Source organism: Salmo trutta, chromosome 30 (genome assembly GCF_901001165.1).
Source record: "Salmo trutta chromosome 30, fSalTru1.1, whole genome shotgun sequence".
NCBI classification, from domain to species: Eukaryota; Metazoa; Chordata; class Actinopteri; order Salmoniformes; family Salmonidae; genus Salmo; species Salmo trutta.
The window spans coordinates 8747186-8773595 of NC_042986.1; the positions used below are offsets into that span (position 1 = coordinate 8747186).

General features: G+C 48.3%; 1 protein-coding gene across 4 annotated transcripts in view; it reads right to left on the reverse strand.

The window, feature by feature from the left end:
* Positions 1-1365: 1365 nt before the first annotated feature.
* Positions 1366-26410, reverse strand: part of kmt2d (lysine (K)-specific methyltransferase 2D) — a 40572-nt gene continuing 15527 nt past the window's right edge. For 2 of the 4 annotated variants that reach the window (XM_029722510.1, XM_029722511.1), the window contains exons 24-50: positions 26107-26407; positions 25733-25906; positions 25228-25536; positions 23389-23513; positions 21402-23138; positions 21063-21233; positions 20660-20763; positions 18816-20494; positions 18416-18627; positions 18197-18263; positions 17782-18014; positions 14087-17185; positions 13772-13915; positions 13316-13480; positions 12714-12861; positions 12388-12469; positions 10813-10988; positions 10507-10631; positions 10104-10251; positions 9700-9836; positions 6794-8222; positions 6393-6529; positions 6031-6161; positions 4840-5146; positions 4578-4651; positions 4389-4497; positions 1366-4168 (exon numbers count right to left, since the gene is read on the reverse strand). In XM_029722510.1, the coding sequence (XP_029578370.1) occupies positions 4076-4168; positions 4389-4497; positions 4578-4651; positions 4840-5146; positions 6031-6161; positions 6393-6529; positions 6794-8222; positions 9700-9836; positions 10104-10251; positions 10507-10631; positions 10813-10988; positions 12388-12469; positions 12714-12861; positions 13316-13480; positions 13772-13915; positions 14087-17185; positions 17782-18014; positions 18197-18263; positions 18416-18627; positions 18816-20494; positions 20660-20763; positions 21063-21233; positions 21402-23138; positions 23389-23513; positions 25228-25536; positions 25733-25906; positions 26107-26407 (11616 nt within the window). In that variant the 3' untranslated portion in view covers positions 1366-4075. The remainder of the gene's footprint in view (positions 4169-4388; positions 4498-4577; positions 4652-4839; positions 5147-6030; positions 6162-6392; positions 6530-6793; positions 8223-9699; positions 9837-10103; positions 10252-10506; positions 10632-10812; positions 10989-12387; positions 12470-12713; positions 12862-13315; positions 13481-13771; positions 13916-14086; positions 17186-17781; positions 18015-18196; positions 18264-18415; positions 18628-18815; positions 20495-20659; positions 20764-21062; positions 21234-21401; positions 23139-23388; positions 23514-25227; positions 25537-25732; positions 25907-26106; positions 26408-26410) is intronic. The other 2 variants (XM_029722513.1, XM_029722512.1) reach the window with 2 other exon arrangements.

A 26410-nucleotide genomic window follows, 5' to 3' on the forward strand; every position in this document is an offset into this window, starting at 1 on the left:
GGCAGGGATGTTTTTTTGGAATGGTTTTATTTATTTTATTAGATATTTTTGATGAATACACTTGAGATTTGATGTGATTTAAGAAGCCAGTCAAAGATGTTGAGTGATCGATCTGTAGACTATTTTTAATTCAGTCCAACATGTAGGTAGGGATAAGGAGCCTTTTGGACCTAGACGATCCAGTACTGCTTACCGTGCGGTAGCAGAGAGAACAGTATGACTCGGGTGACCAGTATCTGAGGCATAAACGATGGTAATATACTATAGACACTACTGATTGATACATTGTGATTTGTATACAAAACATAGGCATCTCTTTTTCTCTCTGTACTGTGGTCATTTTTTCAGTGACATCTTCAATGGTACTTTCAGCTGGTTTCTCAGAGATGCAGAAGTCAAAGGAGAGCTTGTCACAGAGCTCAGGAAAACATGTTTTATTATTGGCTTTTCTTGGTTTGTTAGCTATCGATCTTCCCTTTTACACTGGGCTAGTTGATATTGTGATGTAACTATGAGCTCATCTCACCATTGTGTATTTATTTTCAGAACAATATGGTATTTTTGATCGAACAGGGCAAGAAGAACAGGCTTTGATATCTATAACTGTTATTAACACTGGAACTGGGCTCTCTGAAAAAGGATATGTGTTCTGATGGCATGCAGAACAAGGGGGCTGTCTCAACACTGGGACCTCTGTCTTTACGGAGGTAAAAGATATAGAATGCAGAGGGGAAAAAATTTTTTTTTTCTCTTCTGGATTTGGGGTGTGTATACCCCAGTAAATGTAAGTTGCTGCTACTGTAACATTGGCAAGGATATGACAGATGGAGTATTTGGGGGTCAATCTATCATGGTATTTCATGAGGGCTTTGAGGAAGAGATGGTTGTCATGAGAACCAAATGTCAAATATTCCTATCCATGTTTTAGCATGGGAATTTGTTTTGTTATACCATCAAATGTCCTATTCATACTGTAAACACCTCTTCAATATTTCAAACACCATGTTAAACTAATCTTTTTTCAGGACTAGTTAGAAAATGTGTACATATGGTAGGTGATATACATTAAAATACAAGTTTTGTATTAGTCTGTCTTTGAGTATCGCTTTAGCATGTTTTATTTAAATGAAAATAAGATTCCAAATTATATTTAAAATGCATTTTATTTTTCTTTAAAAGAAATAAAAGCAGAGACAAATGGATGGGGGGAGGGGGGGGCTGTATAGAAAACCTCTGTCGTCCTATGTACAATTCAAAATTATATCCATACAAAACATGCCACATACAATAAAAATTATTCATATTCCCTAAAAGTAGCTCAGCTGTACAGATGAAAAACATTTTTAAAAAGTTAGGTAAAAAAAGTTCAACTTTTAGCAAGCTCTTTATTTAATTTAAGATATGCGGAGAACTTAAATTAGATATTCAAACATGGTAGGAAGAAGTTACTTAAGCTAAAATCCAGTGAGCGGCAAAATGTCTAATGGTCTTCCCTTCAAATAAACATGACAAGAAAAAAATATCACTGACTCATACTTTAGCAATATCTACCACTTAGAGAGAAGTACTATTGAGTGCAATTTAATCTCAGGTAAGTACGGGGTTAACTTTGAATATTTAGTCATAACATACATCAGACCAAGTAGCCTGTTTTCACAAGGTATACCAACACATTCACTTCTATAGGGATGATAAAACACCAACCATGTTTAACTAATATCCTAGCCAGGGAGAAGTTAAAGATTTTCCGTATACTAATGATCCAATTGCGACCAATCAAGGGAGAGAGCGAGAGGTTTTGGTAAAATTGACTAGTAGCATAAATTAAAAGTAAATGAACAAATACGTGAACAATTTGACATAAATACACAAATGCTATGCACCCTTCAAGTGATTCCTCAAAGTTGTAATAATCTTGACAACTTTCCATTATGCATCTACAACATTCTCTTTCACTCTTGGCTTCTCATCCAAGTCATTGGAGAAGACATCTTCACATACCTATTTTAACAAACTGTCTTTGAAAGCTTATAGCAAAAAATGCTAATAGAAAAACAGGTAAATGCAAAAACACTCCATTTTACATATATTTATATATATACACATACAGCATAATCTTTGATAAAATGATATCCAGTGGTTGATTTCTTTCATCAATTTTATTTCTCTACAATTTTAGATTTTTATTGATTAAAAAGGGGTTGGATAAAGAGTTTGTTGCCCCCCTATAGAATATATATACAGTTTGTACACTTTTGCATTTTTCTTACGTGAGGTTTTAGGTCAGGGTAGAGGGGACAAAGTAGTACAGGTGACATCACCATGGAGACTTCAGAACGCTCCCCTTTGAAGATCTACTTTGTTATTAATTTCATTTAAAAAAAAATGCCCTTTTTTACAAGTCTTCCCCTGCCCTTGATTCAAGCCTCCAGTATAGAAGACCGTACTACCACTAGAAAACCACAACACAGGGATCTTTAGAAACACACCTAGCTGTGGTGTGGTTAGACAGGCAGGGCCAGGCAGAGAAAGACTCACTACAGTAAAGTTTACAACAGTCCACTACATGATATAGAGAGGAAGATGCTAGATTCATGGTTGACGTCATTCGAGAAAAGAAAATATTAAAATGCAGATGGGAGTTCAAGGACTAAAAGGTGGGAAACAAATGGGATAGTAGTCTTGTCTTGCATTATTACCCACAAGCTTTCTGCTTAATGTGTGACCAGAAGGCATAAAGCAGCAAGTGTACATTACACTTCCGTCACTCATTAGTTGAACTTGATCGTCTTGCCAAAGACTTATTAAATTAGCGCAGTGATCCTGCTTCGCTTTACGTGTTGAAGCACCAATCCCTCACTCAGTCCTCTGCAACGTAAGGTTAGATGTTACTGTGCATTCAGTCAACTAAAAAGCATGATATAAATATGCAGAGAAGGCCAACAAAAAGAGTAGCTACATGAAATCCAGGATGATCAGGAGTCGTCTCATGATACCTGTTAAGCTTGTGATTGATGCGATATCTTAAAAAAAAAAAAACGAATCATATAACTTATTCCGTCTGTATACATAATTAATGAGGAATAATATTGTTGGCTCATTATTGTAGAATCAGCATAGAATAGATAGAGCAAACCGGCTGCTAGTTTAAGTTTCCCTGCTTGTCCGAGAAGGCTATATTATTAGCCTAATGAAAACATTCCCACAGACCCCTTCCCCCTTTTCCACAGTAGCAGTTACAATTTTTACACAAAGTAAGCAGTCACTCCCACTAGATCAATGAGGTAGACTGGGGGGTCCAACTAACCCACCTTTTATAAACTCCTTTAGTCAGTCAGGCCAATAAAACCGTTGTCTGGTGCCTCTAGAGGTCAACTTTTATAGTATCAGACATCTTTCTACTCCGTCTCCATCAGCGATACATAGTTCTTCTATACAGACTCAGAGCCACTGTCTTCAGGATTGTCTAGCTAGCCAATGACGACGGGAGAGTGTCTTTTCCTTAAGGGTTAGGAAGAGGGGGAGTGCGGGAGAAGAAGAAGAATAGGATAGGTAAGACCCTAAAAAAAAAAATGCATTAGTTTGTTCTTAGTACTTAAAATGGCTTCTTTCTTCAAAGCTCTAGGTGAGATCTGTCCTAAGAGAGTATTGATATCACATAGAATCAGAAACATTTGGTAGGTTTAGAGGATTGTATTCCAGCCATAGTTATTGAAGGGGGGAGCGGTAGGTAGGTAGAGGAAAGAGTTGCTTTTGGCAGAGGACACAGTTCATCCACAAAGAGATTGTCCCACCATCCGGCTGGATGTGGGTTTGTTTGCGTTTAGAATCAGTAATGCTCTTCAAACCTTTGGCTACAGGTGTGAATGCAAACGTCTTCGTCTTATTGATTTGGAGGTTAGATTTCCCTCCTCGTTCGTCAGCTTACGAACAGCTTATGAACTGGGTAAGTAGTTCTAAAGACTCTATAGGCTTTGGCGCAGCAGGAGTGTTCTGTTCTGGCACCCAGGAGAAAGAAGGGACTCCCCTCTCTCTCTCCCCCTCTCTGTTTTTCGCTCTGTTCTTCTCCGTTCGTTTAGTTCATCCACTTTCGGCAATTCCAGGCTCCGCAGTGGCAAGGGATCTTGTGCTGATCGTCCTCAAAGTCAAACTGATAGTCGTACGTCAGCTAGGAGAAGACAGAGAGGGTCAACAACAACACTATGCTGTCATATCATTATTACACGTATTTCTAAAGCCAGGTTTACTGCTTTACCGTAACACAACCAAGACCCCCAAAGAGACAGTTTAGGGCTTTTAAAATCAGTGAAGGAAGCTGTATATTGAGTACGTACATAAAAACTATAAAAGTGCATGCATATTGACCAGGGTTCTCTGTGGTCTCTCACCTCTTCTCCCTTGGGGATCCGGCGACTGGAGATGATGATGATCTTGTCCTCTTTGTCAAACGTCACCACCTCGGCAACACAGTTGGGGGCACAGGAGTGGTTGACATAGCTGAAGAGGAAAACAGGAGGGTGAGACCGGGACAAACGCAATAAGGGGAAAAAAAGAGGAAGTACCATTCCAACACCTACCGAGCTGGGCCGCCAGTCAGAGTGGCATCGATCACGTGCTCGTTGTTGGTCCGGAACATGTAGATGCCACGGTTCTAGAAGAAAACAAGCAGGAAGAGAGGTCATTCTAAACACTCCAATCCACTGACACCTTGACTATGAACAAATATTACAACCTATATCGGTCTTTGACCGTTTTTGTGTAAAATCAACAACTCAAATCACAGCTATACCTGGAGGGGAACTAAACAGACAAAAGACTTACTACTCGAGAGCCACCCACCTGTTCCTCGTAGATCTTCTCACGGCGGTTGGCCACCTCGTTACGGATGATGGTTCCTATATACTCGATGACCATGGTGTGTTTGTCCAGGTCCTTGGCAGCGTACAGCCCCAGGCCCTGGATTTGGGACCGGGCCAGGTAGACGTTGTTCTTCCACTCTGTCTTCAGACGCCGGTACTGGGAGGACTTGGAGTGGACAAACTGCTTGCTGTAGGGGGTGTTGATCTCGCCGGTGAAGGTGCTCTGGTAGGCCTTGGACATGGACGTACTGTTCAGGGTGTGAGGCCTAAGAGAGAGAGACACAGAACTAGATCAGAGTCAGTCTGCACAGTCATTACGTCATTCAGTTTAGAAATGTTTCAGTGTCACTCATTAGAACATTTGATGAAACATTTAAAATATGTATTTTTTTTTTTAGGACATTTAGGTCAACAGTGAGGGAGAGCTTCCTCATTAGTGTGTATTGTGTATAATGCGTGGAACACACTTTTTGACCAATCAGAATGTGTGGTCTGAACTAACTACTTTAGAATCAACAACTAACAGACCACACAGCTAGTTTCTCTACACCGCTTATCTATTTCAAATGAGTTTTCAAATGGGTTGCTGGTGTCTGAGTAAAATAAATATTTTAGGATGTTTATTATTTAATTTTTTTGGTGGTGGATAAAAACTACTCCAGTCTGAACTTACACTACTAAACGCCAGGTAGAAAGTGTGTAGAAATGATAATGAACATGTTAGAATCATTGAAAAAAACTATTTCTTCGATTATCTAGAATTTTCTATATATAGAGCTATTAGCACCGCTCTTCAGCAGGTTTGGTTGAGGTTGTGGTCTCAAACCCGTCAGCTAACTAACATTTTCCAACAAGAATACAGGCTAAATGGATTATTGACAGTGGGAATGTTGTTCCCTTGTCACAGAAATTGCTACATTTACTATCAATATAGCATTCAAAACAATCTGCTGCCTCCCAGATGGCCATTTTGGCCCCAAAAAATGACAACGCAATTATTGGGGTGCGACAGACAACCTGGTCCAATTTGGGTCCCGAGTGCAAATCCAGCTGACAACCACTGCTTTACACAGCATATCGATATCTAGATCACCTATATCTTCTATACTAGTATACTATTTTCTATAGCTACTACTATAAATCTATTTCGAAGACTATACTGCAGTCTTACCTCTTGCAGTGTGTGAGGATCTTGGGTTCGGAGCGGGCGCAGCCGGTGGGGTTGATCATGAGTGGCAGCTCCATCAGAGGGTGGCGACCGTATCGGAACACATAGTTCTGGCAGCTCTCCACTCCAGGCAACTAATAACGTAACACACAGGATGTTAGTGAAGTCAAGGATGAAAAAGCATGATCCGAACCTCAGGTGACACCCTATTCCCTCTGCGGGGCACTCCTTTTAACCAGAGCCGTAGTGCAAAGTAGGGCACTGAATGGGCAATTGGAGACACAGGCCTTGGTGTCATGGAATCAATGAGAGCAGAGGAGGGAAAAGCCAAATGGCGATTCTGATTTCGGGAAAGGACTTCTTACCGACTCAGTGATGCGCAGTACAGCGTGGACCGTGAGGCCGTACATGTCCTCTCCCTTCACATGGTCAGTGAACAGCTTCAGCATGGCAGACTCTTCTCTCAGCTTAGCTACAGACTGAACCACTCTGTCCCAGATACCTAGAGGGAAGGCAGAAAAACACAGGACATGGTCACAGACCAGATTAGTAAATTGCAGCGATGGAGTCAATTCCATTTTAATTACAGACATGGCTGTGTTGCAATGGTGCAATGATGCAATTACCCCCAAAAATGGCAACTTAATTCCAAATCAATGGAAATTTAGACAAATTAACCCAAACTGTGGTCAGTTCTGTGATTGGACATTTCAACAGAGGTAGCCTGTGCAGGGTCTGGGTGTGGGGACAGACTTCGAGAACGTACCTTCTGGGCTGGTGTCGCGGTAGTGCAGGTCCTCCTGTCCATGCTCCAGCACCCGTACCTCGAACAGCGGCCTTCCCTCCGTCTCGCTGATACGACAACGATACCGACACCGGCGGTTAGGCACCCGCGTGCTCCAGTAGATCCTGGTCGCCTCGTAGCCCACGGGGAAGATGGCGGTCGGGGAGTGAAAGGCTTGCATCTGAGACGGCAGCAGCTGGCCCACGGCGTGGAAGATGAGGCCGCCTACGCGGAACAGGTGGATGCGGTCGCCGCGCTGTAAGATGCTGGCGATCTGCTTGACCTCGTCTCTCTCGATGTAGACCCGGCGGAACACAGAGAAGCCCGTCAGCTCCTCCTCGCTGGGCCCTTTCAGTTTGTGTTGGGTGCACAGCATGGTCTTGTCCCTGAAGAACATGCAGCGGGCCTGGATGCCGCAGGCGAAGTGGTAGACGTTGGGGCAGCGCAGGCGGTTGCAGCTGTTGGTGGCGCCCGTCTTCTGGCAGCAGGCACAGCGGGTGCGGAGCCCGCGCCTCAACGCCATTTCGACGTTCATCAGCGCGCCTCCCTGCGTCTCGTACACCTCCGTGCTCCACAGGGCGCAGTTGAGATGAACCCACAGGTCCACGTCGATGTTGAGGAGCCTGGCGGGGCCGTCCGTGGCGCCGTCGCCCTCCTCGTGGCAGAAGCAGCACTTGCGTTTGTCCCGGGGCAGCTTGTCAGGTCTCAGGGTGATGCGCAGACGCTCCATGAGCTCGGAGACCCCGCGGCTGCTCTCCTTCTTGGAGCCTCCTTTACGGATGGTGATGACGATCTGGAGACGCTTCCAGCGGAGGCCCTTCCACTTCTTCACCTTGGGCCGGACCACCATCTCCTCAGGGTCGGGGGAGAGGGGCCTGCTGCGGTGCTTCACCTTGGGGGAGAACACCTCCAGGCTGGCGGTGGGGGAGGTGGGGGTGTCCTGGGGCTGGGGGGCTGGCTGGTCAGCAGGCTTGGCATCATAGTCCGCCTGAGCAGTAGGAGCCTCAGCATCAGCAGAGTCAAGAACAGGAGCCTCAGTGTCAGCACCAGGGTCAGAGTCGGGGACAAGGACATGGTCAGGAGGGGGAAGGATGGCCTCCTCAGCCTCAGTTTTGATCTGAACAGTGGCGGTAGCAGGCTCCGTTTTGACCTGAACGGTGGTCTGAGCAGGGCTGGAGGGAACTTGAAAGGGAAAGACTAGCTGAGAGGGGGAGGCTGGCTGGGAGGGGGAGGCTGGCTGTGTGGGAGGCTCAGGTTCACTAGGAGGAGCAGGAGCGGGGACAGGAGGAGGAGAGGGAGAGGAGGGCGGGGAATCCTGGACAGGGATGACGGGGAGATGGCGGACATCCAGGTCAGACACGTTGGTGGTGTAACAGTGCTGAACCGGTTTGTCCTCCTGTTCGGGGAACTCCTGAGAGAGGAATGAAAATGTTGAGTAGTCTCCTGACATTTGACGAAAAAGGCCAGTAGCTAACCTGACTAATAATCATTTATATAGCTCCATTTCCAGACACTCAAAGCAATCTGTGTGTGTGTGTGTAAATTAAGTATGTCTATGGTACACTATATGTAGGCACCTGATTTGAGCCATAAGGGAGATTAGGCATCTACCACCCCACTACCACCATCAGATTACAAGGGGACGGCCATGAGCTGACAGAGCCAATGTATATATAGCACAACTTTGGATTTCACCCCCCCCCCCCCCCTCAAAATCAAATGGTTTTGACCGTTTGGAAGTTTTTAGTCAGGTTCTTTTTCCTCTTCCTGCTTTGGCTGGTCAGTGCACCTTGCAAAAGTGATTCCTTGTTATGAAATGATCAAGGTTACCCTGTAACCTTTATCTAAAAATAACCATATACACTGACTTAACTATTGGTTATGGTAAACCTGAAACAATCCATATAAAACACTCTGTAAGCTCAGTTCAGCAGGTGTAGCCAGATGAGTTGTCTCTCCGGTAACTTACTTTTAGTCCGGTAAAACACCATTTTCAACAGCGCATAGACAATAACCTAGCAAATGACATATGTTGTCACCCAACGAATAAAGCCCAATGTCGCGCAAGCCATTTTAGCACTTGAACGCCGAAGCTGCAGCGTAGATCAGGAACAGTGCACAACTCGACTAGGCTACTGATGTCCCTAGGGTGATTCAGCGTGCAAAATGACTTGTAGAGCTAAGCTGCCAACACAGTTACATGCTTAGTTTGACACTGAAGGACCACGTATCAGTTGTCACAAAATATTAGGTCTTTTCAGAAGGTAGAAAGATTGACGATTTCGTAACGTTTTAAATCAGATTCTCTTTTGACAGATGCATGCTACATTCGGATTGGTTTGGGGTCCGCCAACCAATACAGTCCCATCTTAAACATTTGAATCGGGGACAAATCCGTATCGGTGAATCGTTACACCCCTAATAAATCTAGCTCCATCATAAATATATAGGGTTGTATCATAGGGAGACTGTACAGCAGGCCTCCAAACTAACATTTTACCCTGGTGGCACTGATGCAATAAAGTCCAGCCCATGATTTGATCGCACCAATTTGTTTCCCCCACGGGCATCACACAATGTACCTTTTTTTTGTAATGAGCTCAATAAAGTCATTCACAGTGGTTTATTAGGAGCTGTAGTACACTACTGATATGGGATTCAGTAAATACATTGTTTCATTTAACATGTCCCAAGCAAGAACGCATGACTCAACATATTTTGATGTTCAACCAAATCCACTGATTGCCATAAACTTTGGGTTTGGCAGTCTGGACCAATGCTGTTCAGGGATGTGAGCAGGACATGGATTTTGGCTGAGGAACAGGTCTGTCTATTGGAGGAATAACAGAAAATGAACTTTCTGATTAATAAAGGGATATGTGACTTACCTGTTTGATGAGTGAGAGGATGTCCACCTGTTTCTTCAGAGTGCAGCCTGGCAGAGAAACGTCAAACTGTCTGAGCCACTCTGGGTCCTGGCTGGCTGAACTACCATCTATATCACCAGTCTTCACACACACAGCACCTGAAGGGAGAGTTTGCTAATTAGATGATCGCTTTCTTCAATATATCTGACCATTTTCTTTCCTGTTTCGCCAATGATTTTATCTAGCTAAGAATTTAAGATGGATGGGGGGGGGGGTTCAACCTAGAGAAACATTAAGCTTAGGCATAAATCTAGGATCAGCTTATCCTCTTCCCTAAATCTTAAGTGTTTGGTGAAATCTCTATTTAGTAGTTAACAACATTCTATTTCGGACTTTACTGTGAGGAGAAATGTAATAGAAATCACCTGGAGGTCCAATACCTGGTTGTTCGGGGCTTTTCCCTGGTCCTGAGGCTCCTGCTCTGCTCGGGCTGGGAGAGAAAGCCACCTCATAGGAACCAGGCATCCGCATGTGGAGGAGCTGAGCCACAGCCACCATTACATGGTTCAGATTCTGGAGAAGTATCAACCCACCCATCCATCAAGATCATAACTATCCAAATTGTCGTCATTTTTTTTCTTCACAACAGACAGTTGATGGTTTAGTTCAGATAGGAGGTAGCCTGGTCCCGTATCGGTTTCAACCCTTATCTGTATAGACAGCACAAACTGATCTGGGACCAGGCTAGATAGGAGATGGGTTGAAGTGAAAATGATAGGGGTTCAGAAAAGGGGTGTAGAGGGACGGAAGAGGGTTAAGCTCAGTAACCTTGGCTGCAGCGGAGGTCAGTGTGAAGGTCACAGCCACCTCGTTGCTCTTGGCTTTGTCCCAGGGGTTGGTTGTAGACGCCAACTTGTCAGCCGCTGCTTCAAACGGCTTGTTCTCTGGAAACACTGGACAAGGGAGAAAAAAATATATATATATATGACGTAGACTGGCAAGTCCAATTATTTGTTTTGTGCTTCATTTTTAAATATTTTTGTAATTTAGCGATGCTCTTAGACTCTCAAGAGTGCATTGTCAACAAGTGGCCTATATTATTTACGGCATCAGAAGCCTGTGTCGTGGACCTACCTGGGATGGCAGTGCGGGGGATGAGTGGTATGATAGGGGATATGGTTCTCTCCGTCTCCTCCTCTTTGGGTTCTCGGAGGCGAGGGAAGCGTGGCGCCTCGTCGCCTAGGTCACTCTCAGGAGAGGACGCTGGGACGATACTGTCTGGAGCGTCGCTGTCCTCGTCACTCTCCATCCTGAAAGACATAGGTAAGGTAACGTTCGCAATCAAAACTACTCTTTATTAAAATCGGAGAAGTTCTTTTAGTATAGAGAGCAAAACAAATACTCTCCATCCTGGAAAACACGGTCAGTCAAGGCCACACTGTGTATGAGACGGGAGGGTAGTATACACGCCAGAGGCGGCTACTCCAGAGAGACAGAGAACGGTTCTCCTCAAACTATTGAGGAAAAGTTCAAAACAGTAACAACAAATGTGATCCCAAGGGGGGGAAGAGAGAAAAAGTAGCCACCGGCAAGCGCTAGTCAGACAAACTTGTAAATGCCATAGCTTGTCCATCATCCCATTTGGCGGTGCCTGTCTTTACTGCATCAAATCAATGTAAAGAAGCTAGCCAAGACAGCCAGATGTTCGCTAGCCAGATAGCTAGGCTAGTCGAGGCTATTTTACTGAGCTCCCCATCCTCGTCCACAACAACTACATTCAGATGAAACAGCAGCCTACCTGTCGGTTGCTTGTTGTAGCCTACTCATTTAGCTAACTTAGTTGTGTCATTTGTATTCCACTTCGCATTGATAAGAGAGCTCCCACTTCACGTTGCTACACATGGAGCCACTGACTGTAGCGCCAACAAACTACACGCTTGAAACGGGTGTAGGCTATAAGGCATGCCATTAATGGGGGCGCACGTCATAAAGTCAAAAGTCGATTTTTATTAAAGGAAGGATTTCAAAGGTCAGGGTATATCTTTGTGTGTAGCAATGTCACACATCATTTTATTCAACTGAGACAAAGGCTATGCATTTTTTTCAACAAAATAAATTAATGCTCACGCAAGTATTTGGCTGTGCCCATCCCTAACATAGGATTAGGACAGGTGACATATCATCAGGGCCTAAAATGAACACCCCGCCACCCGCCAAATGTGGGTGGATTTTGGCATTGGTGGGTAAGATGTCTATTTCACCAGCCACGTTGGTGGGTGGTCAGGGCTCCACAGTGCCAGCATTTCACTCACATTTGTGAATAAAAATAGGTGAAGTATGATCACATACAAAGTTAAATAAGTGCTGCAGTGGCTGTTTCTTGTTTCATACCGGGCAAATTCATCACATAAAGTCAAAGAACTACGAATCCTATAGCCTATCCCACCTCGCGCTGCAACACTGTCTGGCATAATTTACTTGAAACGAAAGTCTACTGAAGTGAGACTTTGTCTTTGTGTTTCTTTTTATAATGTTTTGTTCACAAGCTAGGTTGTTTTTCAATGTTTGAGTTTCAACTGCTAGGGTAGAGAGGATGACACGGCTACTAGTCAGACTCAATCTCACAGGCACAAACACGACAGCCACATTACCACGGTAACCTCCCACCCTTAAAGGAGCAGGTGAACATTTAGGCCCTGCATATCATACCTGATGTCCTCGTTCTGGTTGTGAGGAGGGGTGGGGAGCGCTGCAAGGATATCCATACTCTTCACCTCCTCAGTGACAGAATCTGCAGACACATTGTAGCGAGAGATGCCATTAACAGACTGTTCAGCTGCTCATCAAATCTGATTGCGCTGTACAAAAACCCTTTACATTCAAACAAGGAACATGAGGGGTTTTGGATGACAACACATACAGGTTTGGAAGTGAGACTAAGTGAGGCTTTATTTAAAAGAACGACCTTAAAAAAAACACAAAACTGCTTTATTTCCATTTTTCTTTTTCTTTTTAAAATAAAAACCTCGTCTTACCCATAGTGTCCTCTGTGGTCTCGGTCTCCTTCTGTACCTCAGTCAGCTCCTCCACAGCAGTTGTCCCGTTGAGCATCTTGTGCTGTACCGAGGGGGGTGGTGTGGGGGGCAGGGAGGACGGGGGTGTTGGTGGATTACTGAGGTTACTCTAAGGATACAGGGTGCCGTGGTTAAACAGTGGACAGTGGGATAATTGAGAGCAATAAAAGTGATTGTTGTCATGGAATAACGATAATCATTTCAACTTCTATAGCACTTCTCATAACAGAAAGTCATCTCAAAGCGCTTCAAAAGCTACAAATATGAAAGTCTTGTTGAAACTACTGGGTGGGTGAATACACATAAATAAAAGACAAGAACATAGAGACACTGTTACTCCTGTATCAAGAACAATATGCAGCTGGAAATCTGGACCACCACAGTAAGTCTATGCTGTACACATCAGCTTGTTGAACAGACAGTACCTTGGTGAGAAATCTGGACCACCACAGTAAGTCTATGCTGTACACATCAGCTTGTTGAACAGACAGTACCTTGGTGAGAAGTCTGGACCACCACAGTAAGTCTATGCTGTACACATCAGCTTGTTGAACAGACAGTACCTTGGTGAGAAGCTGAGAGTAGTAGTCCGGGATGTTGTCCAGTACTGCATTTCCAAAGGAGCCCTTGAGCTGGGCCTTGCCGTCGGCCGGGCTGCTGCCGAAGGGGGCGAACAGGTCCAGACTGGCAGTGATGGAGGGCTCCATCAGGGGAAGGAGAGAAAGGCCCTGGGTGAAAATAATGAGAACATTGAAGTTTTTGTCACAAAAAAACAAAACAAAGACAAATTAGGTATTACTGTAAAGAGTGGCATCCTACCAAATATGCAATGCATTTGTTACTGTTTTTCTTTTTTTTTTTCATTGAAATATCAAAGTTAGCAAATAATACAGCATACACTAAAATCAACAGTTAATTGCCACCCTTTCATTCAATTAAAATGTCCCACTACTTTTTGGTGAGAAAAGGTCCGGTGCTCTGTGTTCATTCACCAAGCCTCAGAGGTCATCTCCTCCTACCTGTTTCAGTTGTTTCATCAGGGCTTCAGTGCTCTTCCCAACCTCCTCTTTCTTCTTCTTACGGGACTGGGGCGCTCGTTCTCCAGGCTTGTTGGTGCGCTTTACCTTGGCAACAGGAGCCCTCTTTGTGATGGACTGCAGATCCTGTGATGAGGACCAACAAAAGCAATGAAGCAAGGAATTGCACCATCGCCCCATTTGAGAGGACTAGTACCATCAAAATATGACAATCTAAGTATATTTCTATGACTAGTACCTACTTACTACCTTGCAAAAACGAGAACAGTCATAATGGATAGGATATATGTGACTCACCTCCATGTTGCGTGGAGTCCCCTGTAGTTTCTGCTCCAGCATGGCCAGCTTGCTGTTGATGTGTCCGTTGATCTCGTTGTGGATGCCGTCAGATGGCCTCTGAGCTGCCAGCTGCAGGTTCTTGGTCCTCAGGAGCTTCTGCAGCAGCTGTTGTCCTGTCTCAGTCCTGGGGACGTGCGCTCCGGGGTCACCTCCTGGTCCAGGACCAGTGTTACCAAACCCTCCAACCGGCTCCCCAGTCACCTCCCTCTTGATGGCCCCGGAGTGGGGACCACCACCACCTTCTCCATCACAAGTCACCTCTCTGGGCTCCTGTTTGATGTTCTGTAGGGTCATTTTACACAGAGCACCCTCTCTGGAGTCTGGTGGAGATTGAGGACCACCCTGGTTCTCTGAGCCCTGTTGTGAATGCTGCTGGCCCTGCTGTCCACTCTCACCCTTCTGAGGCGAAGGCCCATTCGGAGGGATTTGGCTATGGGTTGTGTCGCCACTTCCGGCCTTAAGCCCAGGGTAGTCCAGGGGACTCTTGGATGCTCCAGGTGACCTGAGAGGAGATGCCTTGATCTGACTGTAAGGACTACCTTTCCCAGCTACCCCGTCAGTTACAGACGGAGAGGCAACGTGGGTGGAGTGTGGCGTTCCTGGGGTAGCTGGGCTCATGCCTGCTTCCTGTTTCTGGACTGAGGATCCTCCAGGGGAGCCTGCGTGGGAGGGAGATCCCTGGAAGCGTTGTTGAGCCATGTGGATCTGTGGTTGTTGCTGGTGTTGCATGACTTGGTTGGGTTGACGCATCCCCATCGCCTGTGTCATGGCGTGGCGCTGTGGGTCACCAGGGGAGTTGGCCAAGGGTTGGCGGGGAGACATGGGCCTTATGAGGCGGCCCTGGGGGGGCCCACCACGTATCTGCCCCATGGGGGAGCGAGCCATGGGTACCTGGCCTCTCATCATCTGGTGTTGCTGGGCCTGTTGTTGCTGCATCATCATCTGCTGTTGTTGGACACTCAGCGCGTACTGAGGTGAGGCTCCTGGCTGCTGCTGTTGGACTACAGGTCCCGTGATCCCTTGCTGCTGCATCTGAGGAGTCACCACGCCTGGTTGTTGCGGGGAGCCCACTCCCCCTGGTTTCCCAAGAGCTCCTCCATAGAGCATCTGCTGCTGCTGGGCTTCCAGACCTCCAGGCATCCTCTGGACCTGTCCCACCTGCTGCCCTGGTCCTAGTGGCCCCTGGGGCCTCATCTGGGCTGGCTGTCCTTGACCCACCTGGAGCCTCAGCATCTGGCCCTGTTGTTGTTGTTGTTGCTGCTGCTGTTGGAGCTGGCGCTGTTGGATCATGGCCTGGATGTGCTGGATCTGCTGGTTGGGAGTGAGGTGTCGGAGCTGGGGGTTCTGGGCTATGATAGTTTGGATATTGACTGGGGTGCGTATCTGACCAGGTGGACCCCCAGGCCTCTGGCCAGGCATCATGCCCTGCTGCTGGGCTCTAAGCATGCCCATCATGGCCTGCTGCTTCTGCTGCTGGGCCATGAGGGCCTGTTGCTGGGGACTAGGGTGGCCTGGCATACCAGGGACGGGCTGAGGCTGACCAGGGTGGTTCTGTTGACCCATCACATTTTGCATCTGACCCATATTGTCATGTTGCTGTTGTCTAATGGGGTCTTGGGCTTGCTGCATAAGATTATGTTGTTGTTGCTGCTGCTGTTGTTGTTGTTGTTGGGCCATGTAACACATCTGATGTCCTTCCTGCTTGACGGTAATCAAACCAGACTTTGAGGGATCAGCATTGAGGGAACTCTGTCGCTGTAGAGAGAGTTGTTGTTGAAGCTGCTGTTGCTGCTGTGGTTGCTGCTGTTGTACTTGGGGGTGCATGCCAGCCTGTTGGTAACCTGCTTGCTGTTGATGTCCAGCTTGAGCATTTTGAGGCGGTTGTTGTTGTGGTGCCTGCTGCTGCTGGGCCATGTATTGCTGCTGTTGTTGTTGTCCCACTACCGCCTGTTGCTCTCCAGAAGCCCCTGGTTGGGTCATCTGGCCAGGGGTTGAAGGTCCAGGTCCACCCTGCTGTGGAGGTGTCCTGGAGCTGGGACTAAGGATACCACCGTCCCCCTGCTGCAGCCCCTCAGTGGGTTGCGGGGTGACCCGTGTGCTCCCCCCTGCTGAAGCGGGAGAAGATCCCATCTGACCTGGGGTAGCAGGTTGAGAGAGTCCTCCGTGGGAGTCGTGAGGCTGGTTGGGTTGGCTGATGAAGCCCTGTGGTGGTGGTTGCCTGAGTTGTTGTTGTGCCACTTGCTGCTGCTGTAGCTTCTGTTGCGCCAACATGCGCTGTGCCAGGATTTGTTGTTGTTGAGGTGTGAGCTGGGCCTGGCCGGGTCCTCTGAGTCCATGGTGCTGAGGGGGTCCCACTACTCCCTGCTGGCCCATTAGGACCTGAGGCCTCTGTTGCTGCTGTATGCCAGGCTGGGCCCCCATCATGCCTGGCTGAGCAACCATCATGCCTGGAGGCTGGTTCATAGGCTGGCCTCCCATCAGGGTCTGAGCTGGCTGGGCCACAGCCTGCCCTGGTACCATACCCTGGGGCACCATGGCCTGGTTGGGCATAATACCCTGTTGGAGGTTTGGTTGTTGTTGACTAATCAGAGAGTTACCCATGACGCTTGGCTGTGGCAACATACCTGGTTGGACACCTGGATGTGGCATGGGCTGCTGGCCTTGCATCATCGCCTGTTGTTGCTGCTGCTGCTGTAGTTTCTGAATCATCTGCATCCTGTGCTGTCTCTCCTGGAGAAGTCTTGGGTCTGCCCCTTGGACTCCTCCTGGACCCTGGGGGAAGAACCCTGCAGGAGGACCAGCAGGAGGACCAGGGGATCTGACTCCCAGAGCTCCAGGGTGCTGGCCTCCTCCTAGGAACGGCTGCCCCTGTGGGGGTATTCTGACGGGCATACCTCCTTGCTGACCCATCATCATCTGCCCGGGCATCTTGGAGAGCAAGTGGGTCCCCTGGGTGGAGGGCCCTGGGGCCAGGAGACTAGAGCTCTGCTGGTGCTGCTGCTGCTTGCTCCTGTACTCTGCAATCAGGTTGGTGTGCTCCTTCTGCTGCTTTCGGACCTGAAACACAACAAGAGAGGTGTTAACAGGAGCCAATATTAAAGTAACTGTCAAGTGTTTCCACATTTCTATAAAATATGACTTACAATTAGAAATACGGGTGAAATAGTTTTTCCTTCCAAAAAATGATAATTATGTTAAAGGAAAATTTCACAATTTTGCAAATTCATATTCATTATCTACAGCACCACCCCAACACAACCTCAACATATGTGAAAACAGTGCAAGTTGAAAAACGTTGACGTTTCCCTTTACAAAGCAGCTTTTCTGTGTAGGAAAGGCATGGGCGTACCAACAACAGAATGTGTGAGTGTATACTGGTCATTAAAAATATGAATATGAGTAGACCGCTGATTGGCCAGCTCATCTTCCTCAGGAGGATGACATCATCCTCCATGAGGAAATAGCAAGCATTTTATTTTTAACAGTTTAAGTTTGGGGTGAGGTTTTCACGTGTCAAAAACATTATTTGTGTATGAGTTAACAGAATATGAACTTTTAAAAGTGAGATTTTTCACTGGACAGTTGCTTTAAGACAGGAGAGCATGATGATGGGTGGATGGATGGGGTAAGGATTTTCAGAGAGTCTTCCCCACCTGGTCCAGTTGTTTCTGGATCTTGCTCTGCTCCTCGGTGACCAATTTGAGTTTCTCTGCGTCAGCCTCGGCGAAATCACGGCCTGCCTTTTTGGCAGTGCGCTGCTTGGCACACAGAGCCTTGCGGGACTTGCGGTGAGCTCCGATCTGCTCCTCCAGGAACTTGAGCTGCATCTGCAGCAGCTGCTGGGTGTGCAGGAGCCACTCTTCATACTGGTGCTGCTCTGCATCGTCTGGTAGGGAGAACAGGGGGGTGGATCAGTTGACCAATTCAAATCAGGTTGGCTTGTACTGGAATACATCAAATATGTGCAATGGCTGGGGGTAACTCAAATGGAGGTTTGGGAAACACTGGAATATATCAACTAACAAATATATGTAAGTATTATAACGCTGAAAAATGTGTAGAACTTACTGATGATCCCTTGTACAAACTGGGGAGGGTTGGGTCTCGATTGTGTTGGGTCACTGCATTCCCCTTCCTAAAAATAAAAAGTTGTCAAAATACATAAATCAGATAAACAGACAAGAGTGATTGTGTTTTGAGGATCCCACAGCAAATGATCTGCTTTGCAGGATGAATATTATGAACACATATTGTCCTGGTTATGTTTGGACAAGTGAGACACCGTACCTTAGATGGGCCAGATGCGAGTTGACCCTGTGGGTCTCCTGTTCCTGGTGCCGACGCTAGTCTCTGGGCCAACAGAGAGACCTGTTGTCTGTTGATTCCAGAGGGTACCCCCATTGGGTCCTGTGCCAACACTCTCTTGATGCCCTTCAGTGCCACCATCTTTGCCTTGGCGATGGGATCCATGATGTCGTCAGTCACAAACTTGTCTAGATCTGTGAAGGAGCAAGCAGAAACACCAGGGAAAATGATTCAAACAAGGATTCAGGAATCATGCAAGAGTCATGATTCAAACAAGGACTCGTGATTAATGCAAGAGTCATGATTCAAACAAGGACTCATGATTAATGCAAGAGTCATGAATCAAACAAGATCAAACAATCTTGAGAACTCATTTATTTACCTTTATCAGGGAAGAAGTTATCACCCAGAGTTGACTGTTTAATCTGTTGTTGCTGCTGCGGATTGAGTCCTGGGTGAATTCCCCCAGGATGCCCCATCCTCATCATGCCTTGTTGCTGAGCCATTGCAGCCATGTGCTGTGGCGTCATCCCTGGTTGTCCCATGATCCTTTGCTGCTGCAGGAGGTGTGGAGGGCGTGGCACCATACCTGGCTGTCCCATCATACCCTGGGGTTGGGGGCGGTGGTGCTGGGTCAGCATGATATGTCCAGGACCCCCCTGGTGGTTGGGGTGGCCTCCCATGTGAGCCCTCATTGCCCCCTGGTGGAGGGAGCTGAGCTGCTGCTGTTGCTGCTGTTTCTGGAGCTCCTTCTTCTCGTGCTCCAGCAGGTCCTGGATCAGCAAGGGAAGCTCGCTGGCTTCCAGAGAGCTCTCGACTTTGTCTAGATCCACGGCTGGGGAGTGCTGTCCCCCTCCATCGGGCAGCCCCAAAGGGTCCTCCCCCAGAGAGGATAAGGAGTCAGCCTGACCAGGAAGAGGGTATGGGAGCCCCCCTAACCGCACAGAGCTCAGAGAGGCACCCTGGTTCTCTGGTTGAGTGGAGGATTTGTTTGTGTGAAGGAGCATGGAGACTGCTTCTCCCATCTCATCCTTCACCACCGCTTGGCCTGGCTCGAGCTTGATCCTGGAGGTGTCGGCAGACTCCGAGGAGGGATGGGGTGTTGTGGACGACGTGGAACCCCCCGTGTTTGAGATTGGGTTTTCCTCCACTTTTGGTTTCTGTTCCACTTTGATGTCCTGAGCTCCAGAGGTACCTGGTGTTTCACCCTCTGCTTCCACCAACCGCAGCTGGTCCGAGAACACATCCTTCGGGTCCCCTTGGTCCAGCTCGGGGTCCGTATAAGCCAGCAGGTCAAACTCGTCACTGTTGAGTAAGTCGTCTAGGTGCGGATCTGTGGTTTCCAGGTTGTCAAGGTTACCCAGGTCGTCATCACCCTTATCAGGGTCTAGATCCAGAGCCAGGTCATCCTCATCTTCCATTCCTCCATCCCCGGGGGCATTCCCTAGCCTTTTGGGGGCAAACGGATCTTCCAGGTCGGACTCGGGGAGATCAACATTAGGGTCCCCTGAAGCTCCAGCCTGGGACTCTGTGGAGTTCTGGGGAGGCTGGTGCTGCTGCTGCCCAGAGTGAGAACTGGAAGCGTTAGCGGTCTGGGAAGTGCCTGTGTGGGGCTGAAGATGGGGTTGCTGCTGTGAGGGGCCAGTGCTCTGCTGTGGCAGTAATAGACTCATACTACCCTGCTGTAGCCCCAGCCGTGAGTCTCTGACCCCCTCTGTCTGAGGGTCCATACCCTGAGGCATTGGATGATGAATAAACTGGCCGGGGGCCATTTCCTGCTGCTGGGGGATATAGAGACGCGGCCGTTGCTGGGGCCCACGTTGGAGAAACTGGGTCCCCAGGGGCAGCCTCTGAGAGTTGTGCCTCAGCTCAATGAACTGTGGTGGGGGTCCTCCGGGGTCCATGCCGGGCTGCATGTTGAGGGGGGCGTTGAGGTTGTGCCTGGGGCCCACACCCTCTAAGCCAGGCTGGGGGAACCGACGGGGACCCGGGCCCTGCTGCCACTGGCCAGGGAACGGAGGTCGACCATACATGCCCTGGGGGTTGGGGGGCCCTGGTTGTCTACAAAAGACAAATACAGACAAAATGTCAAAACTTACGTTGTGCACAAAAGGGTTATCTTGGCTGAAATAACTCCTGATGGCATTTCTTTCAATGTACAGCTGTGTGGGCATTTCAGAAAGAGAAAACACAGATGGAAAAGAAAGGAGAGATTTGAGTGTATACCTGAGCTGGTTGGGGTCCATCATGGCAGGGGTTCCTGGGGGTGGCAGACGGCCACCTTCCATCTTCCCTGCCAATGCTGCCTGGGCACCAGCAACAGCACGGTCCTATTGGGACAAACAACAAGGGCCTACTATTCAATTCAATTACAACTTTATTAATCCCCTCAAGGGCAATTCAAATAAAATATTAAGAAACCGCTGAGAATCACCAGCCAAATGGAGACATTACCACGGTCATATTCAGTAGGGCAAAACGTAGAAAACTTTTTGGAAAACAAGTGTGTTCTTATTGTACAGGTTTAAGTAGTACCTCCCCAGATCCACTCAGATTCAAAACATTTTGAGCCTGACCCAAGTTGATGCAAGTTGATGTCGGACATGTTGTTCGACATATTATAGCGTACCTGTGGGTAGGGTGGTGGAGCACGGCGGCGGGCTTTGTCTTGCTGATAGGCTGCCATGTCTCCTCCGGGCCAACAGGGGGCAGCACTGCTGGCTGCTGCAGCCTCTTTCTCTTGACGGATTGAGTTTCGCTGCATCTGCTGTCGGATCAACAACTCCCTCAGTTTGTGTCGCTATCAGAAGAAGAAGAAACACCCGTCAGAGGTTATAATCAGGCCTATGAATGACAATAAGGGACAATTATTTATCTTATGATGTTGAAGGACTCTTAGAAGATTAGCCCCATAGTCATAGTGGAATAAATGAGATCGTTGTTAAAGCAAAGCAAACAGAACATGTACCTGTCTCTGCTTCTCCAGCTCAGAGGGACTAAGGTCCAGTAGTGAAGGATCCTGAACCGCTGACATGTCAGGCATCTCCTGGGCGCCGGACATAGTCCCCTGGGTTTGAGGTGCATCCGGGGGTTGGGGGGCTGTGGGGTCCTGCTGGGGGGGCATCCTGGAGTGGAAGTTGGCACCCATGGCCTGAGTCTGGGACTGTTGCTGCTGCTGGAGCTGCTGTTGTTGTTGCTGCTGCTGCTGCTGCTGCTGCTGGAGAAGTTGTTGTTGTTGCTGCTGCTGCTGTTGCTGGAGGAGTTGTTGTTGCTGCTGCTGCTGCTGCTGCTGGGCCATCTGATAGGCCATGTTGGGGCCCCGGCTGAACCCAGGCGGCCCAGAGGGCTTCCCAGAGAGAGGGTCCCCGACAGGGATGGAGGACGGGGGGAGTGAGGGAGGCTGGTTGGGGTGAGGTGAGCCTCTGTAGCTGGGGGTGCCCTCTGGGACAGCCGAGGTGGGCCGGGGGGGCTTGTGCAAAGCAGCAAAGGGATCCCTGGACTGGGGGCGCGAGGGGGGCTGGGAGTAGGGGTCAGGTGACTGGAAGCGCGAGTTGGATGCCGGGGACTGGACAGAGAATGCATCATTGGAGAGGGCTCCAGGAGTGAGGGGGGACTGGGAACTGCCTTGGGACTGGGGGCTGGAGGGGACCCTGGGGCAGGACTCCTGTTGGGCCTGGGGATGCCTCTGGGGGAGGGGGGAGCAGCTATCCCCAGACTGGGGTCTGGGGGTGAGAGGAGGCTGGGCATAGGGGTCCTGAAACGGGGTAGATGGGGACTGGCGGTAGCCCTCAGAGTGGTGGTTGGGTGAGGCTCCAGGGTTGAGTACCACCCCGCTGTCCCCTTGGTGCATCCGAGGCGTCATGGGAGCCTTGAACAAGCCGTCCCCAGAGTCCAGCATCCCTGCAGGGGAGCCCGTGTTACTCAGGTCCTGGCGTCCCGTGGAGGAGGAGCGGGGAGAGGGTCCCCCACTCATATCAGCCCTGTACTGCCCCTGTCCCATCCCAGCAGGTGAGGACACATGGGAGGGGGAGGAACCGTATTCTGGACGCCCCATCCCCTGCTGCTGGCCTCGAAATGGGTCTCCATAGTGGGTGGTGTGGGGCGGGGAGAAGAGAGGGGAGTCCCCAGGCCCTCCACCCCTGGACCGAGGGCTTTCTGGGGGGCCTAGGTGCTCCTGAGAGCCCTGCTGTGACTGGGGCAGGTGACACTGGATCTGTTGTTGTGGCCTGAAAAATGGGTCCACCTGCTGGGCCCGCCGGGGAGTCCCTGGGTGCATGTCGAAGGGGCCAAGGCTGGCCGGCCGTCCCTGAAGAGGGCCCTGCGGGCCAGGATGGGGGTAACCTGAGGAAGATGCCTGACCCTGCATGGGGCTGGAGGCGGCCTGGTGGGAGGAGTATGGGGTGGAGGGGTGGGAGTGGTGAGATGGGTGGGGGGACTGGGGAGGCTGCTTGGCAAAGGGATCTGTCCTCATATCTGCCGATGCCGAGCCCGGGGTCTTGAGAGGACCGTCGGGGAAGAAAACGGAAGAGGAACCCGAGTCAGGGTGGAAGGGGAAGGGGCTCTCTGCCGAGCTGGGCTGGGAGGGGTTGGAGACAGAACCTGAGGGCGGGGGGATCTGGAGGTGCAGGCTTGGACGTTCACCTTTGACCCGAACACCACCATCATCCTCTGTCTTGATGGGCCGACACACCTGGCTCTCTGCCTGCTGTATAAGAGAAGAGAGAGTTAGAAAAAGGCAAGGAGACTGTATGTAGACATCCTTACAGTGACAAACGTATTCTTTGGGTTGGTTTCTTGGACCCAGATGAAGTCTTGAAGTGCATTAAAAGCATTGTCATTGGAAATTCCAAACATATGTTTTAGTTCAGGCATGGGCTTGATCTGAATCAAGGAAGCTGGCCCTATGAATCAAGAAAGCTGGCCCTATGAATCAATTATCTGGCCTAAACTCCCACCTTCTGTGCCTTGTTGATCCGCTGAGCTGCTCTGTTGTCTTTGGCCTTTTGCAGAAAAGGAACCTTGTCTGCAGCTGAAACCTTCCTCCAGATCTTCATGATCTGTTTACACCGACTGGACCAGTCTGTCAGAGAGAAGAGAGAGGATCACAACTTACATTAAATACAGTACCAGTCAAACGTTTGGACACACCTACTCATTCAAGGGTTTTTCTTTATTTTTTTAAACTATTTTCTACATTGTAGAATAGTGAAGACATCAAAACTATGAAGTAACACATATGGAATCATGTAGTAACCAAAAGTGTTTAACAAATCAAATATATTTTATATTTGATATTCTTTAAAGTAGCCACCCTTTGCCTTGATGACAGCTTTGCACACTCTTGCCATTCTCTCAACCGGCTTCGTGACGTCACCTGGAATGCATTTCAATTAACAGGTCTGCCTTGTTAAAAGTTAATCTGTGGAATTTCTTTCCTTCTTAATGCGTTTGAGCCAAATCAGTTGTATTGTGACAAGGTAGGGGTGGTATACAGAAGATAGCCCTATTTGATAAAAGACCAAGTCCATATTATGACAAGAACAGCTCAAATAAGCAAAGAGAAACAACAGTCCACTAAGACATGAAGGTCAGTCAATCAAGAAAATTTCAACAACTTTCTTCAAGTGCAGTCGCAAACACCATCAAGCATGGGAAAGGAAGGCCCAGAGTTACCTCTGCTGCAGAGGATAAGTTCATTAGAGTTACCAGCCTCAGAAACTGCAGCCCAAATAAATGCTTCACAAAGTTCAAGTAACAGACACATCTCAACATCAACTGTTCAGAGCAGACTGCGTGAAATCAGGCCTTCATGGTCGAATTGCTGCAAAGAAACCACTACTAAAGGACACCAATAATAAGAAGAGACTTCCTTGGGCCAAGAAACACGAGCAATGGACATTAGACCGGTGGAAAGTCCAAATGTGAGATTTTTTTGTTCCAACCGCTGTGTCTTTGTGAGATGCAGAGGTGAACAGACCTCCGTATGTGTGGTTCCCACCATGAAGCATGGAGGAAGTGGTGTGATGGTGCTTTGCTGGTGAAACTGTCTGTGATTTATTTAGAATTCAAGGGACACTTAACCAGCATGGCTACCACAGCGATACGCTATCCTACTGGTTTACGCTTAGTGGGACTATCATTTGTTTTTCAACAGGACAATGACCCAACACACCTCCAGGCTGTGTAAGGGCTATTTGACCAAGAAGGAGAGTGATGCATCAGATGACCTGGCCTCCACAAATCACTTGACCTCAACCCAATTGAGATGGTTTGGCATGAGTTGGGCCGCAGAGTGAAGGAAAATCAGCCAACAAGTGCTCAGCATATGTGGGAAGTCCTTCAAGACTGTTGTAAAAGCATTCCTCATGAAGCTGTTTGAGAGAATGCCAAGAGTGTGCAAAGCTGTCATCAAGGCAAAGGGTGGCTACTTTGAAGAATCTCATATATTGTGATTTTTTGTTACACTTTTTTGGTTACTACATGATTCCATGTGTTATTTCATCGTTTTGATGTCTTCACTATTCTTCTACAATGTAGAAAATAGTAAAAATTAAGAAAAACCGTTGAATGAGTAGGTGTGTCCAAACTTTTGAATAGTACTGTATATTCCGGTAAACTGAAGTCAAAACATTTGATATTTGCTTAATTTTCAGAGATAACAAAAAAGTTTATTTCATTAGAACTTTGGAAGCACCATCACATCCAGAGCAAACATGTCCTAAAAATGAGAAAAGTCCACTTATTCATTGTCTTTTTTATTTATTTATAACTAAGATCTCCCTCCATCCACTCACCTGGGTAGTCCCGTCTGAGAGTGGGGAAGTTTGTGTTTGCGTAGAGTACAGGGGAGATGGTGGACATCTCTCCTAGCTCCTCGTCCTTCTCCCAGCGCTGGAGGCTGCGCTGGTTATAGGACAGCCCGTCTCCATCTACCTCGCCGGGGGTAGGGGGAGTGGAGGGTGTGGCAGGGGTGGAGGGGGTCGCCCATGGGCTCTCCTCTCCCCCGTCTGGACTGAACAGACCTGCCCGGTCCCGCATGTCGAAGAACGGAGACTGAGAGAGTCCAGGGAAGGAGTCCATCACACCAGCTGAGGGCAGCGACCCTGAAAGAGATCAGCTTGTATGAGTGACATGTCCTGCTTTACCATGAGCCTAACAGTTCCTTAACGACAACAAACTATTGCTCCATATTTCATCACGCTGTTCACATTTTCTACTCCTTTCTCTTAGTGAGATGTCTTAAGTTCAACGTCACACTCATTTCCACTTCCTATAAAAGTGAGCTGTCTAGGCCTGTACCAGTGAGGAGGCTCCTCTGTGGCAGACCACTGCGGTTCATCTCCCCCTTGACTCCCTCCAGGATGGGCATCATGCTGCTCTGTAGAGACCCTCCTAAAGAGGCCCCCTCTGACGTTCCCAGGACCTTCCTGAAGAACTGCTCAGAGTCCTGACTCTCCATGCCCTGAGGAAGACCTGGGAGAGAGACAGAACAGGAGGCATGTTAGACTAGTGGGAAAAAGCATCCATCAAGACCAAACTGGCAGCATATGGCAAAACTAAATACCTGCAACTCCAGATCTCTCACCCAAAGAAAATAAGGTCCTGCACACTAGGCTGGTCAAGTATCCCTTTTATTAATCTGCAACATTTCAGCATCACCGTGATCTCTTTACCTTCATTCTTCTCCGTGTCGGTGCCTTGAGGGTCCGTCGAACTCGGTTCTTTGACAGTCGAAGACGACCCTGCTCCCTCGCCCTGAGGCTGGGATCCTTCACCCCCCTCCTGCTTCAGGTGCATCCCAGACCCCATCGCTCGCTCCCTGGCCTCCATTGCGTCAGGTGCGGTGGGTCTGGCCCCAGGTGCATGGGGCACTGGAGGTCGGAGGAGACCCATGGCACCATGATGCCTCGGTCCTGGGGGAACCAGGAGAGCCTTCTTACTCAGGTCCATCAGTTGTTTACCAAAGAACGCCTCCTG